Source organism: Equus caballus, chromosome 14 (genome assembly GCF_041296265.1).
Source record: "Equus caballus isolate H_3958 breed thoroughbred chromosome 14, TB-T2T, whole genome shotgun sequence".
NCBI classification, from domain to species: domain Eukaryota; kingdom Metazoa; phylum Chordata; class Mammalia; order Perissodactyla; family Equidae; genus Equus; species Equus caballus.
This window is the reverse complement of record NC_091697.1, coordinates 51,557,023-51,575,225: the sequence shown is the minus strand read 5'-3', so window position 1 is coordinate 51,575,225 and position 18,203 is coordinate 51,557,023. Positions and strand designations below refer to the sequence as shown.

The 18,203-nt window shown below is 36.8% G+C and overlaps 1 protein-coding gene across 1 annotated transcript; it reads left to right on the top strand.

The window, feature by feature from the left end:
- The first annotated feature begins 259 nt into the window (after positions 1-259).
- On the top strand, positions 260-5,550 carry PCDHB1 (protocadherin beta 1). Its single transcript, XM_001502250.3, has one exon. The coding sequence runs from the start codon at positions 505-507 to the stop codon at positions 2,959-2,961; it is 2,457 nt and encodes an 818-aa protein (XP_001502300.3). The 5' UTR covers positions 260-504; the 3' UTR covers positions 2,962-5,550.
- The last annotated feature ends 12,653 nt before the right edge of the window (positions 5,551-18,203 follow it).

The following is an 18,203-nucleotide window of genomic DNA, read 5'->3' as shown; positions in this document are numbered from 1 at the left end:
CCCTTTGGTTCGGACTCCAGAAGACACGGCAGGATCTTTTTTCCTCTCCCTTGGTCTCTGAGCGGACTAGTGCGGAGCGCGCGGAGTAGCTTACTCCTCTCTGTTTGCGAGCTGCTGCAGCGGCCCCAGCCGGCTCACATACACGGTGACTTCAGCTTGAGCGAGTATTCTCATTGGTTTCTCAATTCCCAAGGACTTTTTTTCTAAACGGGAATTACAAGGCGAGTCTGCCGTTGCTTTGGCAACAAACTTTCAACCTCTCCCCAACTCGCCCGAATGAGAACATATCTATTAATACATTCGATAGACTGGGGAGTTGAGTTGCTCAATGCAAATTTTCTTCCAAGTGCAAAACAGCTTACCCGGCTTGGCTCGCCATTGGCGGCGCTACCATTAGAGGCCAGCAAAGCCGAGAGCGGAGGTCTCCTGAATCTGCTGTCGGAAAAGTGAAAGTATTTCCGCAACAGGTGGCGGCTGCTGCAGAACCTGCGCTTGTGAGAAGGGATGGCAGTTGTGCGCAGAAAACTCTTGCAAAGCAGGCAAGTGAGGTGTCTTCTCCTTCTTCTGTGTGTGTCGGTGGGGGGTGCGGCAACCATCCGCTATTCGGTGGCGGAGGAGATGGAGAGCGGTTCGTTTGTGGCTAATGTGGCTAAAGACCTGGGGCTGGAGGTAGGGAAGCTGGCTGCCCGCGGGGCGCGGCTTGTCTCCGAGGGCAGCAAACTGCATTTCCGGCTCCACCGCAAGACGGGGGATCTGTTCGTGAAGGAGAAACTGGATCGGGAGTCACTTTGTGGCAAAGCCGACCCGTGTGTTCTGCACTTTGAAATAGTCCTGGTGGAGCCCCTGCAGTCCTTTCGCGCCGAGGTCAGGGTATTTGATATCAATGACAATGCCCCGATTTTCCTAAACAAGGAGCCTCTTTTAAAGATTCCAGAGAGCACTCCCCTGGGTTCACGTTTTCCTCTACAGAGCGCCCAGGATCTGGACGTGGGCCTCAACGGTCTCCAAAACTACACCTTGAGCGCCAATGCGTATTTCCACCTGCACACCCGCTTCCGAAGCCACGGGCCCAAATACGCCGAGCTGGTGCTGGATAAACCCCTGGACAGAGAGGAACAGGCTGAGGTCAACTTGACAATCACTGCTGTGGACGGCGGGTCCCCGCCCAAGTCTGGCACCGCCCACATCCGGGTGGAGGTTCTAGACGTCAATGACCACGTGCCTCAGTTCTCGCGACTGGTGTACCGCGCTCAGGTACCAGAGAATAGCGCCAATGGTTCTTTGGTGGCCGTGGTGACTGCCACGGACCTAGACGAGGGCTCCAACAAAGAGATAACTTACTCTTTAGCTCAGAACACAGAAGCAATTCTCCAGACGTTCCAGATTGACCCTCAAACTGGAGAGGTTCGACTACGAGGGCCCCTAGATTTTGAAGCTATTGAAACATACGACATTGACATTCAAGCCACAGACGGAGGAGGCCTCTCTGCCCACAGCAAAGTCCTGGTGGAAGTAGTGGATGTGAATGACAATCCTCCTGAAGTGACGGTTTCCTCTGTGTCCAGCCCTCTCCCTGAGGACTCCCCACTACAGACTGTAGTGGCCCTTTTCTCTATCCGAGACCGGGACATTCGAGTGGGAGGAAAACTCACTTGCTTCCTAAGAGAAGACCTTCCTTTTGCAGTCAAACCTACATTCCGGAATTCTTACTCGCTGGTTACTGACAGAGGCTTGGATCGAGAGGAGGTCTCAGGCTATAATATCACCCTTGTTGCCGTGGATACTGGACCACCCAGTCTGTCCACGGAGACTGTGATAGAGGTGCTAATATCTGACATTAATGATAATCCCCCAGTATTTCAGGAAGACTCCTACATCTTGACTGTTCGAGAAAACAACAGCCCTGCGGTTTTTATTGGCAAAGTTCATGCTGAGGATTTAGATTTGGGGGAGAATGCCCAAGTAACATATTCTTTGCTGCCTCCAAAGAGTGGAGATCTATCAGTCTTCGCTTACATCTCCATAAATTCAGACAATGGGAAGCTCTATGCGCTGAGAACCATGGATTATGAGGCCATTCAAGATTTTCAGTTTGTGGTAAAGGCAACTGATGGGGGCTTCCTGTCACTGAGTAGCCAGGTGACTGTCAGAGTGATTGTCCTGGATGACAATGACAACTGCCCAATGATCTTGTACCCTCTGCAGAATGGCTCCTTGCCTTGCAATGACCTGGTGCCCAGGTCTGCAGAGGCAGGCTACCTGGTGACCAAGGTGGTGGCTGTGGATGGTGACTCGGGTCAGAATTCTTGGCTTTCATATCATCTACTTAAGGCCACTGACCCTGGGTTATTCTCTGTTCAACAACAAAATGGGGAAATCCGTACATTGCGGCAGGTATCTGAGAGAGACCCCATGATGCAGAAACTGGTCATTCTTGTTCAGGATCACGGCCAACCAGCTCTTTCCACTACTGCCTCACTCAACATCTTGCTGGTAGATGGCTTTTCTGAGCCCTATCTGCAGTTCTGGGATTCATCCAAGCAGTCTGCAAGGGTAAATCCATCCACTAAATATTTGGTCATTTCTCTGGCTGTGCTTTCCTTTCTCTTTCTGCTCTCTGTCACAGTGATCTTTGTTATACACATCTACCAGAAGATTAAATGCAGGGAAAAGTTCACAATTCAAGAGCATTTCTATGATGACTGTAATTTCCCTAACAACCTGATGCAAGGAGGAGCCAATGGATCCTTATCCCGGCCTTGTCCCTATGAAATGTGCTCGGCCACTGGCACTGGCAATAGTGAGTTCCGGTTTCTTAAGCGCCTTATGCCCAACTTCCCCTTCCCTCATGGGACTGGTGAGGTAAAAACAGAGGCTGGCTCCAGTTTACCACCAGATTCTGATAGCAATAGGTCTCGCGGGTCAGAAGGCCATGGTCGAGTATCTGGTGACTATATGTAGCTCATATTTATGTTTCCCCTGGAAGTTCATTAGTCCTGGCCCTGAAAATGCTTAGTTCCATAGAGATATCCTGTTATTTTGCTTTTAAATTATTTTCTAGTAGAAAGTTATGCATGCACGAGGAAGAGAACTAGCTTCTAGTTTTGTTATATCAGGAAGCAATTAGGTTTGAGAAGCAGAAATATAGTTTATCATTACTCAGAAATTTCTAGTTTTTTGTCCCTTGATGAGTGGCAATTGTCTTTTAATCAACATCTTGCGTGCCATCATTCATAATCACACAAATGCCTGGTAAATGGTGGTCTTCATCGATAATTAGGTAGGAGGAAAGGAAAAGAAAGGTTTTGACCTGTTTGCAAATGAGTAAGAACAGATATAAGGCTAAAGAGATTTACTTCAAGAATGTTCTCTAAAATTAAGTTAGATGTAGATTTCTTAAAGGTTCTTTGGGGCCTTATGGAAGTTTCAAATATCTCTTTATACACAGAAGTCTATCCCATTCCTTATCAGAGAGCAGTTATTTGAATGTGGGGAATAAAAGGTGGATGAGGAAAACATAAATTAAGCCTGTTGTAGTTGACAAGTGCTATTGAACAACAACAAAATAATAAATATATTAAAGGAAAAAGAGTTCATTAATACCAATTAAGTGGCCTTAGGAAAAAATACATTTTTGAATATTACCAGATTTGATTTAAGCCATTTTCCCCTCTGAGCATTCTGAAGTGATGACATGGAAACTGAGAAAAAAGAGGTATTTCCTAGAAAATCATTCATAAAATGCAGTGGAGTAGGAAATCAAGTTGGGCTTCTTTTTGATCATCCTTGTTTTACCTTCATAAGCTATTTTAAGTTCTCTCATTCTAAAATTAAAGAAGTCAATATTAAAACAATGACATATTTCAGTAATATATCAATAATACTAACTGTGCCTTAAAAGTTAAAAAATGTTTGCTTCAATCAGGCTTTATGTGCTTTAAGGTTATAAAAATGTGTGTAAATTCAGACCCACAAGGATATGTCCCACACAGAAGGGCACAGTATTGGTCCTGGAGTTCCAAGGGTAGAGCAGTACCTGTTGAAATACTTCTCAAATATAACAAATCATATTTACTGATCTGAGCCTCATTCTTGGAATTATGGCTGATACCTAGTGGTACCATCTGACTGTCTATGTGGTGGCCAGGATATACTAAAATTTAGTGCTAAGTTACTTATTAAATGTGGGAGATGCGCTTAGGATAGAATTGGTGTAACCTATTGCCGACTTCAATATTCTCCTTAATATTTTGAGAATAGATGAAGCAAATGCAGAATATCAATTAATTGTCTTTCTGATTAATATTAAATATTTTCCATAAATTGAGTTATAATCTTGCTCATTTGGAATAAAGATCTTTCTTGCACAAAACATAGAATAATGTTCTAATGTATTTGGGTTAGGATTGGTTGTCATGCTGAAATCAGAGGTTTTAAGAGAAAAAGGACATAGAATTAACTTTTATGGGTAAATATTAGTTAACATGTTATTAACTAAAAGTCACTTAGGATTAACTGCATTTGATTATATAGTTGTCATTGATTAACTATATTTGATTATATTTAGTGATGTGAGCATAATCAGTGGAGTCTGGCTTGGAAATAAAATGTTGTAGATTAGTGATTTTAAGACTGAATTTCAAACAGCAATAAAGTTCACATGACACATACACAAAATGGACAGGAGATGTAGATTTGTCAACTTTTTATTTTTCCCATGTATATATATCAAATTTAAATGAAACAAAACCTGTCATTTCATGCCATTATTTCATAAAGCAAATGACATTTTAATATAAAAAAGATAATCTCATAGAGGAAACTATGCTTTAAATTTAAAATACATATAGTTTTATGAAAAATGTATTTTGCCATCATCTTTATCATTTTTGCCTTAGACCAGTGAAAATTTTGCCACTGACTTCAGATTGAGAACTGCTGAATTAATCAATGATCAAACCTCGTTTTTATACAGACTTCAAGTTCCCAAGAAAATTCTCATTGTACCTGATGATTAAAAACAAAGAACATCTTTGTATCAACTTGCTGAATACAATGTGACTTATTTGTATTTGGAGTGAACTCTATATACCAGCTGAAATTAAGTCCAGGTTTCCATCAGCAAATTAACATAAAGAATGGAAATAATTAGGACAATTATTCAAGTTCAATGTCAAATGACATTAGAACTATTTGCATTTATTTAAAGCTATAACCCAAGTGCCTTGATGTGTTCTTGAATAAAAAGACCCTGATAGGGCCAGCCCCGTGGCCAAGTGGTTAAGTTTGCGCGCTCTGCTACAGCGGCCCAGGGTTCGGATCCTGGGTGCGGACATGGCACCACTCATCAGGCCACATTGAGGCGGCATCTCACGTACTACATCTAGAAGGACCCACAACTAAAATATACAACTATATACTGGGGGGATTTGGGGAGAAAAAGCAGAAAGAAAAAAAAAAGATTGGCAACAGTTGTTAGCTCAGGTGCCAATCTTAAAAAAAACCCAACCTGATAAATATTTAATTTACAATATCTAACTAGTTTGGGCAAATTCCTTCAATTACCTATTTAACTTTGAAATGAATATAGATCTACATTTCTAATGAAAGTTTTAAATTATAAGGAATTTAAATCCTTTAAAAAACTTTTTATGTGATAATTTTAGACTTATAAAACTGCAAGAATAGTATAGAGTTCCCATATACCCTTCACCTAGCTTCCCTTAATATTAACATCTTACATAACCATAGCACAGCTATAAAAATTAAGGAATTAATCTTGGTACAATTCTATTAACTAAACTACAGACTTTATTCAGATTTTACCGTTTTTTCCCTAATGCCCTTTTTCTTTTCAAGGATCCAATCCAGGATTCCACAATGCATTTCGTTATGTCTCCCTAGTTCCTACCACCCATGATAGTTCCTTAACTTTTCCTTGTCTTTCATGACCTTAAGACTTTTGAAGAGTACTGGTCAGTTATTTGTAAAATATCCCTCAATTTTTTTTTCAGTTTTATTGAGAGAGAATTGACATATAGCACCGTATGAGTTTAAGGCATACGACATAATGACTTGATTTGCATGTATGGTGAAATGATTACCACAATAAGTTTAGTTATCAAAATTGTCCCTCAAACTGAGATTGTTTTCGTTTTCTCATGATTAGATTAATTTCATGCATTATTGGGAAGAATACCACAGAAATGATATTGTGTCCTTCTCAGTGCATCATATCAAGTGGCACATGTTGTCAATATGTTGTATTAACTGGTGATATTAATCTTTTTTTATTATGGTAAAAAACATAACAAAATTTACCATGGTAACCATTTTTAAGCATACAATTCAGTAGTATTAAGGTGATGTTAATTTTGAGCACTTGGTTAAGATAATATCTGCCAAGTTTCTCCACTGTAAAGTTACTGTTTTTCTATTTGTAATTAATACAGACTTCAGGAGAGACTCTTTGAAACTACGCAGGTATCATGTTTCTGCTTAAACATTTGCCCACTAATTTTAGTATCCCTTGCTGGACATTTCCTGAGGCAATTAATACTATGGAGATTCAAATGGTGATTTTCTATTTCCCTAATTCCTTTTACACTAATTAGTTGAAATTCTTCTGTAAGGAACACTTGCCACTTCTCTTCCATTTATTATTTATTTAGTTATTTCTTTATATCTGGACTTGTGGCTATTTACTTTATTATTTAGGTTATCATCCAAAGCTATCATTATTTATTTTGTTGCTCAGCAAACCTGTTTAGCTGGGATGAAGAGCAGATCTTTAAGACTGGAATTATCCACATAGATCACCTTTTGATTAAAATTAGTATTTCTTTTATGTTAGTATTAGTATTTAGTTAGTTAGTATTAGTAAATTAGTATTTCTATATGTTAGCTTTTCTTAAACAAGCATAAGTTTCTTTAATCTTAAGGTTTATTCATAATGCTGTCTTAACTTTAAATGAAAATTAATTTAACTTGATTTTAAATTTCCATTAGTTATAAAACTATTAGATAAGATATTAAACCATGGAAATTTTAAATTTTATTAGTAGACATGTTTATATTTATAAGCGGTGTATAATAGAGATGTCTTTTGAAAATAGACTTATATGCTGAAATTAGACATACAGATATATAAGAAATTGAATTAGCCTGTCTGGTTTCATTTAATTCTCCTGAAAATAAATAAATATATTGGTTTTTCTGTCATGTCTGTGTATTTTGTTATGCTTGTTTTCTATTTAATGATGAATTTGTCTCATTTCTGGAAGCAGAATTTATATAACTCCCTCATATAAAAGTCTATTTTCCATAGAGTTGAGCATCATAAAAATTTGTGACTAATCAGACACTCGTTCTTCAACCAAAAATTTGACTTCATTTCCAAATCTATGTAACATTTTTTATAATATTATTAAAGTATTAGTTGTGTTTATATAACACTTATATGTGATATTAAAAAGTAAAAATAACAAGAGTTTTCTGGTTAAAACCCTTTTTTCTGGTGAAGCAAGCTTATGCTTCTGTGCACCATGCTCTGCTCTAAACAAAGCACAAAAATTAAAAACACAAAAATAGAAATGGAGCAATCATAAAACTGAGCAGAGATGAAATTCTTGCATTTCCAAGCTACAGGATGGGAAGCTGGCATTGGTTGCCATTAGTTTGGCTCTTCTGGGCTATCAGGAACAAAATGTGCTCTGTGAAAGATGGAGAATAAAAGCCAGGGTCACTGACTACAGCCAGGAGCTAGGATGGTTCTATCTTGTTCACGAAAAAAAGTTTGAAAAGCCACTGCCAAAAGATTCCTGAAGTTGTACATTATAGTATGTTTCAGATCTATGGAGGCTGGAGGATACAGACTAAGTACTGAACCTTGTAGCCAAAAGGCTCAGTGAAGTCAATTGTACTATTTTGAGTATCATGTTGGGACATAAGCCTAAATCATTATCATAAGATCTGGTTCTAGACCACGTCTTGGTGGTTTAGGAGATGCACATATGTAGGGAGAGGAAAGAAAGAGAAGACAAAATTTTTTTAAATGTACTATTCAAAATAAAACTTTTCAAGATGTCAGTAGAGATTAATTCAGCAGTTACACCCAGAAAATGGACAATAAATTCTGAAAGAAACAAAAAAAAAAACCCAAAGAGACTGAAATAAAACAAAAATAGATGATATAAATATAACTTATTAGAAATTTTAGAAATGAAACATAATCATGTAATAAAACCTCAGTAAGTGGGATAAAATTTAGTCTGGGAGCTATTGAAAAACAAATTAGTAAATTGGTATATAACTAAGAAGTTCATCAATAGCACAGAACAAAAAGATAAAAATTATGAAAGAGTAGTAAAAGATGTTACAGTTATGCACTGTTATGTGACAAACCACCCCAAAACCTAGTAGCATGAAACAGACATTTTATTATGCTTATGGACTTTGTGGGTCAAGGATTCAGTGGGAGCATAGTGGGGATGAATTGTCTCTGTTTTGGGGTGCCCAAGGCCTCAGGTTTAAAGGTTCAAAGACTGGGGGTGACATAGTGGCTATGGGCTAGTATCATCTGGAGATGACTTCCCTTACATGATTGATGCTGGCAGACAACTGGAATACTTGTATGTGGCCTCTCTATATTGCCTGGGATTCTTTACAACATGGTGGCTGGGGTCCAAGAGCAAATATAACTTTCACCATACTTTCTTGACTTTGGTCAAGCAGTCAGAGACCAGATTCAAGGCAAGGGGACAGGTCCTACTTCTTGAATAGAGATGTGTCAAAAACTCTTTGGACCAGGTTTTAAAACAGCCACATAAGACATGGAAGATAGATTGAAAAACCCTAATGCAGGACCAATAGAAGTTCCAAAAGAAGAGCATGGAGGAAAAGAGAGTAGAGAGAATATTAATTCTGGTTCCTGCCAAAATGGCAAGTTAGCATGGGCTGCAGATACCCTTTTCCAAGATCAGTCCTGGAAGAATCATAGATCAAAACATTATGGACCTTCCAACAAAGAAAAGCCCAGGACCAGATGGTTTCATGTGTGAATTCTACCAAGCACTTAAAGAAGAACTAATACCATTCCTTTTTAACCTCTTCTAAAAAATGAAAGAAGAGAGAAAACTTCCAAACTCGTTTTATGAGTCCAGCATCACCCTGATACCAAATCAGACAAAGACACCACAAGAAAAGAAAACTACAAGCCAATATCCCTGATGGACTTAGATGCAAAAATCCTCAAAAAAAGACCAGCAAACTGAATTCAATAGTACATTAAAAGAATCATACACCATGACCAAATGGGATTCATCTCTGGGATGCAAGGACAGTTCAACATATGAAAATATATGTGATATACTACATTAACAGAATGAAGAATAAAAATCAAATGATCATCCTAACAGATGCAGAAAAAGCATTTGACAATTCAACACCATTTCATGACAAAAATTCTCAACAAATTAAGTATATAAGGAACTCACCTCAACACAATAAAGGCCACATATGAAAAGCCCATAACTAACACCATAGAAAATGATGAAAAACTGAAAGCTTTTACTCTAAGATCTGGAACAAGGCAAGGATGCCCACTCTTGTCACTTCTATTCAACATAGTACTAAAAGTCTTAGCTAGGGCAGTTAGGCAAGAAAAAGAAATAAAAGGCATCCAAATTGGAGATAAAGGAGAAAAATTTTCTCTGTTTGCAGATGACAGAATTTCATATGTAGAAAGCCCCAAATACTCCACAAAAAAACCCTGCCAGAACTAATAAATGAAATCAGTAAAGTTGCAGGATACAAAATCAATGCATAAAAATCAGTTGCATTTCTATGCACTAGCAACAAACTATTCAAAAAGGAAATCAAGAAAACAATACCATTTACCTTAGCATCAAAAATAATAAAATACTTAGGAGTATTCTTAACCAAGGAGGTGAAAGACTTCTACATGGAAAACTATAGATCATTGCTGAAAGAAATTTAAAATGACACAAGTAAATGGAAAGACACATTGTGTTCATGTATGGGAAGAATTAGTATTGTTAAAATGTTCATACTACCCAAAACAGTTTGGTCTCCAAAACATTGAATCTACAGATTCAATGTATGTCTATCAAAATCCTAATGGCATTTTTTACAGAAATAAACAATCCTAATATTCATGTGGAATCACAAAAGACCCCAAATAGCCAAAACAACTCTGAGCAAGAACAACAAAGCTAGAGGCATCACACTTGCTAATTTCAAAATATATTTCAAAGTTGCAGTAATAAAAATAGTATGGTACAGGGGCTGGCCCCATGGCCGAGTGGTTAAGTTCACGCGCTCCGCTGCAGGCGGCCCAGTGTTTCGTTGGTTCGAATCCTGGGCGTGGACATGGCACTGCTCATCAAACCACGCTGAGGCAGCATCCCACATGCCACAACTAGAAGGACCCACAACGAAGAATATACAACTATGTACTGGGGGGCTTTGGGGATAAAAAGGAAAAAAATAAAATCTTTAAAAAAAAATAGTATGGTACAGGCATAAAAACAGACATGTTAGCCAATGGAACAGAATAGAGAGCCCAGAAATAAATATACACATATATGGTCAATTGATCTTCAACGAGAGTGGTAAGAATACACAATGGGGAAAAGATAGATTCTTCAATAAATGGTCTTGGGAACACTGGGTATCAACATGAAAAAGAATGAAATTGGACCCTTATGTTACACTATAAATGAAAATCAACTCAAAATGGATTAAAGACTTATATGTAAGACCTGAAACCATAAAACTCCTGGAAGAAAACATAGGGAGAGTCTTCTAGACGTTGGCTTTAGCAATGATTTCTTAGATATAACACCAAAAGCACAGGCAATGTGGGAACCTGAATCATAAACTTTCATCATACTGATGTAAAACTTTCCCTAAATGATAAGAGTGGCTCACTGTGGTTTATGCTGAACACCTTTTCTTTTTGGAGTCTGGAATTTTGGTACACGCAAGGCAGAGGGTAGCTAAATGAGCAGCCTCCAATAAAAACCTTGGGCTCTGAGCCTCTAACGAGCTTCTTTGGTAGACAGCATTTCCCACATGTTGTCATAATTCATTGGTGGAAGAATTAAGTGTGTCCTCTGTAACTCCACAGGAAGAGGACTTTGGGAAGCTTGAGCTTTAGTTTCCTCCAGATTTCATCCATGACCCTTTACTCTTTGCTGATTTAGCTTTGTACCTTTTTGTTCTAATATCTCTTAGTTGTGAGTAAAACTATATGCTGAATATTATGTGTGCTTCTAGCAAATCATCAAAACTGGAAGTGGTCTTGGGGATACCTGATGCACCTCTCAAGTCATTTTATGATACTAAAACTGGTCAAGAGAAATAAAAGAAAGAAAATTTATTGCTCAATATTAGTATCAACAGTTGCAAAAGCTCTAAATAAAATATTGGCAAAACGATCCCAATTTATTGGTCACTTTACCTCCTCCTGTTGACTCTTACCCTCCACCATTCCCAACCATCTCTCTATATAGATTGATGTAATGACAAAATTGAGAAAATAGTAATGATTAAACATTACAATATAAGACTTCCACTTCCAGGAAGATGGAATAAACATACTTTCCCCTATACTTCTTGCTAAGCATAGCTAAAACCCTGGAAATTATATATAAAACAAACAGAAGATAAATTTGAAAGGTAGAGAGAAAAAGACAGACTAGCTAGGGACCTAGGGACTGAAACAACACCACAATGGTGTATTTCCTGCATTTTCTTTTTTCTTTGTACTCACACTTGGAGCTGAAGAAGATAGCAATCCAGAAATGCTGATGGTCATAGACCAAAAAAGCCCCAAATAAACCTGGTCTCTCTAGTCAAAGGATCAGGAAAAGGGAAGCCTAGAAGACAGAAAAGTTTTAGATAAAAATTTCTTTATTTTGGTTAAACATCACCAGAAAAAATAGCCCCCTCCCCCTCCTCCCAAGCCAGAAAGGCTGAGTAGGAAGCCTTGACTTTCACACTGTGAGACAGTAACAAGCCTTCCCACTCCCATCTCCTGCCTGTCATGGTCTCAGTGGAGAACACATGGGGAGCTGGAATGCCCACCTACCCAGCAGTAATGAGTAGCCCACCTCTTCAGGTGTCAACAGAGGCCAAGTGGGGAACCAAGACTTCTACCCTTACCTGGCAGTAATGAGGCAGCTTCCTCCCTTCCTCTGTCAGAGCAGTGTTAGAGAAGACCAGCTAATGTGGAAGGTTTAAATAAGATCCAGAGTCTCAGACATAATATGAAAATGTCCAGGTTTCAAAAAAATAATCACTTGCAATACTAATAATCAGGAAGATCTCAAATTGAATGAAAAAAGACAATCAAAGACTGCTAACACCAAGATGAAAGAGATGTTAGAGTCATCTGACAAACATGTTAAAGTGGCCATCATAAAAATGTTTCACTAAGCAATTATGAACATGCTTGAAGCAAATGAAAAAATAGAAAGAATATGAAGTCTCAGCAAAGAAGTAAAATATATAGAGAAGAACCAAATGGAAATTTTAGAACTAAAATATATAATAACAAAAATAAAAAGCTTAGTGGATGGGCTCAACAGTAGAATGGAGGGAAGAGAGGAAAGAATCAGTTACCTGGAAGATAGAACAATAGAAATTACCCAATCTAAACAAGAAAGAGAATAGACTAAAAAAATAAATGAACATAGCTTCAGAGATCTGTGGGAAAATAACAAAAAAATAATCTAATATTTGTGTCATTGGAGTCTTAGAAGGAAAGGATAAAAAAGGTAGGACTGAAAAAATACTCAAAGAAATGATGACTGAAAACTGCTCAAGTTTGGCATAAGACATAAACCTGGATATTCAAGAAGCCTAGTAAAATCCAAAATAGGATAAATCCAAAGAAATCCACACCAAGACACATCATAGGCAAATTTCTGAAAAATCTCAAAAGCACCCAGAGAAAAATGTTAACTTACCTGTAGGGGAAAAACAATTCAAATGACAGGGGATTTCTCATAAGAAACTATGGAGGCCAAAAGGAAGTGGCACAATACTTTCAGTGACTGAAGGAAAATAATTGTCAACCCTGAATCCCATACGCAGTGAAAATATCCTTCAGGAATGAAGGGGACATCAAGACATTCTCATGTGAAGGAAAATGAATGGACTTTGTCATAAGGAGACCTACCCTAAAAGAATAGGTAAAGGAAGTTCTCTAAACAGAAAAGAAATATTTAAAAAGGAACCATGGATCATCAGGAAGGAAGAAATAACATAGTAAGCCAAAAAAAAAAAAAAAACCCAAAATAATGAATACAATAGGCTTTCTTCTCCTCTTGAGTTTTATAAATTATCTTGAAACAAAAATCATAACACTGCTTGACATCATTCTGAATGTATGTAGAGGGAATAATTAAGGCAATGATATCATAAATGAGAGAGAGTAAAGAGACATAAAGGGAGGCATAAAGGGAGGTACGGTTTCTATACTTCATTCAAGTGGGTGAAATGATAACACCAGTAGACTGTGAAAAGTTATCTATATATAATATGATACCTAGAGCAACCCCTAAATAAGCTATACAAAGAAATATACTAAAATACATTATAGACAGCCAAAAATAGAATTTTAAAAAAATGTTCAAGTAACCTAAAGGGAGGTAGAGAAATAGAAAACAGAAACAAAAACAGAACAGACAGAAAACCATAAGTAAAATGGTAGATTTAAGCTCTAACATATGAATAATTACATTATATGTAAATGGTCAAAATACACCAGTTAAAAGACAGAAATTCGTAGGATGGATTAAAAAAAATGACTCAAAAATATACTGTCTATAATAAACTCACTTCACACATAATAATACAGGCAAGTTGAAAGTAAAAGGATGGGAAAAGATATATTATGCAAACGTTAATGAAAAGAAAGCAGGAGTGGCCATCTTAACATCAGATAATATAAACTTCAGAGAAAGAAAATTACCAGAGACAGAGAGAAACATTATATAATGATAAAAGAGTCAATTCACCAAGAAGCCATAGAAATCCTAAATGTATATGCACAAAACAACAAGGCTGAAAAATATGTGAAGCAAAAACTGATAGAACTGAAAGGAGAAATTGACAAATCCACAACTACAGTTTGGAGATTCACATTCCTCTCTCAACAATTGACAGAACAACTAGACAGAAACTCAGCCAGAACTCAACAATATCATCAACCAACAGGATCTGACCTTTATAGAACACTCCACCCAATAAGAGCAGAATTATACTCTTTTCAAGTGCTCACAGAACATAGAACAGATGGGTTATATCCTGGGCCATAAAACAAACCTTGACAAATTTAAAAGAATTAAAGTGATACAGAAGGTGCTCTGCAACCACAATGGAAGCAAACTAGAAATCAATAATAGAAAGATAAGATGAAAATCTCCAAAACACTTGAAAACTAAATAACATACATCTAAATAATCTATAGGTCACGGAGGAAGTCTCAAGGGAAATTTAAAAATGCATTGACTTCAATGAAAATGAAAATACAACATATCAAAATTTGTGGGACACGGCTAAAAGAGTGCCAGGAGGCAAATTTGTAGTACTAAAAGCATACATTATGATAGAGGAAAAATCTCAAATCAATAATCTAAGCTTACACTCAAGAACCTAAACAAAGAACAAAATGAACCCAAAGCAAGAAGAAGATAATAAAGATAAAAGCAGAAATCAATGGAATTCAAAACAGAAAAATAATAGAGATAATCAACAAAACAAAGAGCTTGTTCTTAGAGAAGCTCAAAGAAAAGGAGAAAACAAAGTATTAATATCAGGAATGAAAAGGATGTTACTATAGACCCTGCAGATATCAAAAGGATTTTAGGGGAATACTATAAACAATTCTGCACACATGAATTTGACAACTTAGTTAAAATGGACTAATTTCTCAAAAAACACAAACTACCACAGCTCAACCAATATTCAAATAGGTAATTTGAATAGCCCTATAACTATTAAGGAAATTGAAAATTTTTAAATGCCAAAAAAAGTAATCTACAAGCACAGATGCTTTCACTGAAGAATTTTATCAAATACTTAAATTTACACCAATTCTTAAACATGTTTTTTTAACGTTGGCACCTGAGCTAATAACTGTTGCCAATGGTTTTTTTTCCTGCTTTTTCTCCCCAAATCCCCCCAGTAAATAGTTATATGTTTTTAGTTGTGGGTCCTTCTAGTTGTGGCATGTAGGACTCCGCCTCAACATGGCCCAATGAGCGGTGCCATGTTGGCGCCCAGGATCCTAACTGGCGAACCCCTGGGCCGCCGAAGCAGAGCGTGGGAACTTAACCATGTGGCCACAGGGCCAGCCTCCTACACCAATTCCATACAATCTTTCCCAGAAAATAGAAAAGGAAGTAACACTTCCCAATTGATTTTATAACGCTAGTTTTGTTCTGATACCAAAACCAGACAAAGAGATCACAGAAAAAGAAAACAACAGACCAATATCTCTCATGAATACAGACACAAAATTCTTTAACAAAATATTAGTATACAGAATTCAGCAATATATAAAAAGAAGTATACATTAAGTGGGGCCTATTCCTAGTATGCAATTCTGCTTCAGTAATTAGAAAATTAATCAGTGTAAACTACCATATTAACAGGTTAAAGAAAAAAATCATATGATCACATAAGTTGATACAGAAAAAGCATTTGACAAAATTCAACACCTATTCATGATAAAAACTCTCATAAAAATAGGAATAAAGGGGAAATTCCTCATCTTGATAAAGAACGCATAAATATCCTAAAGCCACATTATACTTAATCATGTAAGACTGAATGCTTTCCTCAATATTGGAAACAAGGCAAGAATGTCTGCTCTGACCACTGGAAGTGTTCTAGAAGTTATAGGCAGTGCAATAAGGCAAGAAAAAGAAATAAAAGGCATACAGATCAGAAAGGGGGTGGTAAAACTGTCCCTCTTTATAGATGACATGATTATGTACATAGGAAATCCCAATAAATCTAAAATAATACTCCTAGAACTAAAAAATGAGTTCAGCAAAGTTGCAGGATACAAGATAAATACACAAAAATCAATTGTATTTCCATATAGTAGTAATGAACACATGGGCATTGAAATAAAAAAGATAATTTCATTTACAATCACCCAAAAGAAAACAAAATACTTTGGTGTAAACTAACAAAACATGTACAAGACTTGTATGATGAAAAATATACAACACTGTTGGAAGAAATCAAAGAAGATCTAAATAAATGGAGAGACAGGCTGCATTCACAAACTGGAAAACTCAACATGTCACTTCTCCCCAAATTGATATAAAGGTTATTTCTATTAAAATCCTAGCAAAATTTTTGTAGATTTAGACAAGATTAATCTAAAATGTATACACAAATACAAAGGAACTAGATAGGTTAAATTGTTTTGAAAAAGAATAAAATGGGAGTAACCAGTCTGCCCATTTCAAGACTTATCATATAGCTATAGTGGTCAAGAATGTGTGGTATTAGTAGAGGGATAGACACATAGATCATTGGAACAGAATAAAGAACCCAGAAATAGACCCACACAAACAATAGCCAACTGATTTTTTGACAAAGGTACGAAAGCAATTCAAAGGAGGAAAGATGCCCTTTTAACAACTGGTACTAGAGCAACTGGATATCCACAGGCAAAAAACTGACCCTCAACCAATGCCTCATATCTTACACAAAAATAAAATGGATCATAGACTTAAACGTAAATGTAAAACTATCATCATGCTTTTAGAAAAATTATTAAAGAGTTCTTAGCCATGACAGCAAAGCAGCATCCAAAAAAGGGAAAACTGATAAATCAGACCATTAAAATTCTTTGCTGTGCAGAAGACTCTGTTAAGAGGATGAAAAGACAAGTTATAGAGTAAGGGAAAGTATTTGTAAACCACATATCTGACAAAGAACTAGTATCTAGAATATATACTTTATTATACATATATATGCACACATATATAACATTGAGTATACGTAGTCATATAACATATAATATATAGTAATATATACATACAATCTAAAAATATCAAACTCACAGAAACGGAGAGTAGAATGGTGTTGGCCAAGGTCTGGGTATGGGGGAAATGGGAAGATGTTGGTCAAAGGGTACAAACTTGCAGTTATCAGATAATAAGTTCCAAGGATCTGATGTACAGCATGGCAACTAGAGTTAACAATATCATATTGTATACTTGAAAGCTGCTATGAGAGTAGAGCTTTAATGTTGTCACCAAACAACAGCAGCAACGACAAAACGGTGATTATGTCAGGTAAAGGATGTTAGCTAACCTTATTGTGGTAAACATTTTGCAATATATACATGTATCAAACCATCACACTGTGTAGCTTAAATTTACACAATATTATACATCAATTATATCAATAAAGCTGGGGGGGGAGTGAAAGTAGTCGTAATGCTCTTAGAATGCTGCTGAATTTGAATGTACACAAGGGAGAATTATACTCTAATGAAAGGCAAGAAGTCATTTTTAAAAATTGAACCTAGAAAAGTAGACAGGAGCTAGGTCATGCCAAATCTTTAAGTCAATACAGAAGATTTTGAATTTTATTATTAAAGCAATGAAAAGTCACTGCAAGGATTTCAGCAGGGGAGTAAATGAATTTTACTCTAATTTTTACAAGATCACCCTTACTGCTTTGTGGAGGAGGGAGGAGGATGTGAAAAAGAGTCACTGAGGAGGAAGCAGATGTGAAAAAGACAAGAGACTATTATAATAATCCAGTGAGCAAATGAATATGTCCCGGATGAAGGTGTTGTGAACAGAAATGGAATAATTTTACATAATAGTTTGGAGATAGAATAGACCAAACTTGATGATGGATTGGATAGGATAGTGAGAGCAATGGAGATGTCAAAGATAATTCTGCTTCTGGTCTTCAGAAGTTTAAAGATCTTCCTTTTTAGGCTTTGGAGATTGAATCCTCCCTCCTCAGACCCCTCCCCCGAAAGTGGTAAATCACATGAAGTTCATTGTGATAGCACAGCATGGATGGTGCATACTGGACCTTGAAAGAATCTACCACAGCATTGCTTTGAGAAACCATTCTACTGTCAGCAGTGGAAAAGTGGACAAGTTTTGAAATTTCCCAGTGTATCTACAACATGA

Coding starts and splice junctions, on each gene's coding strand:
- PCDHB1 (XM_001502250.3), top strand. CDS start 505: ATGGCAGTTGTGCGCAGAAAACTCTTGCAAAGCAGGCAAGTGAGGTGT.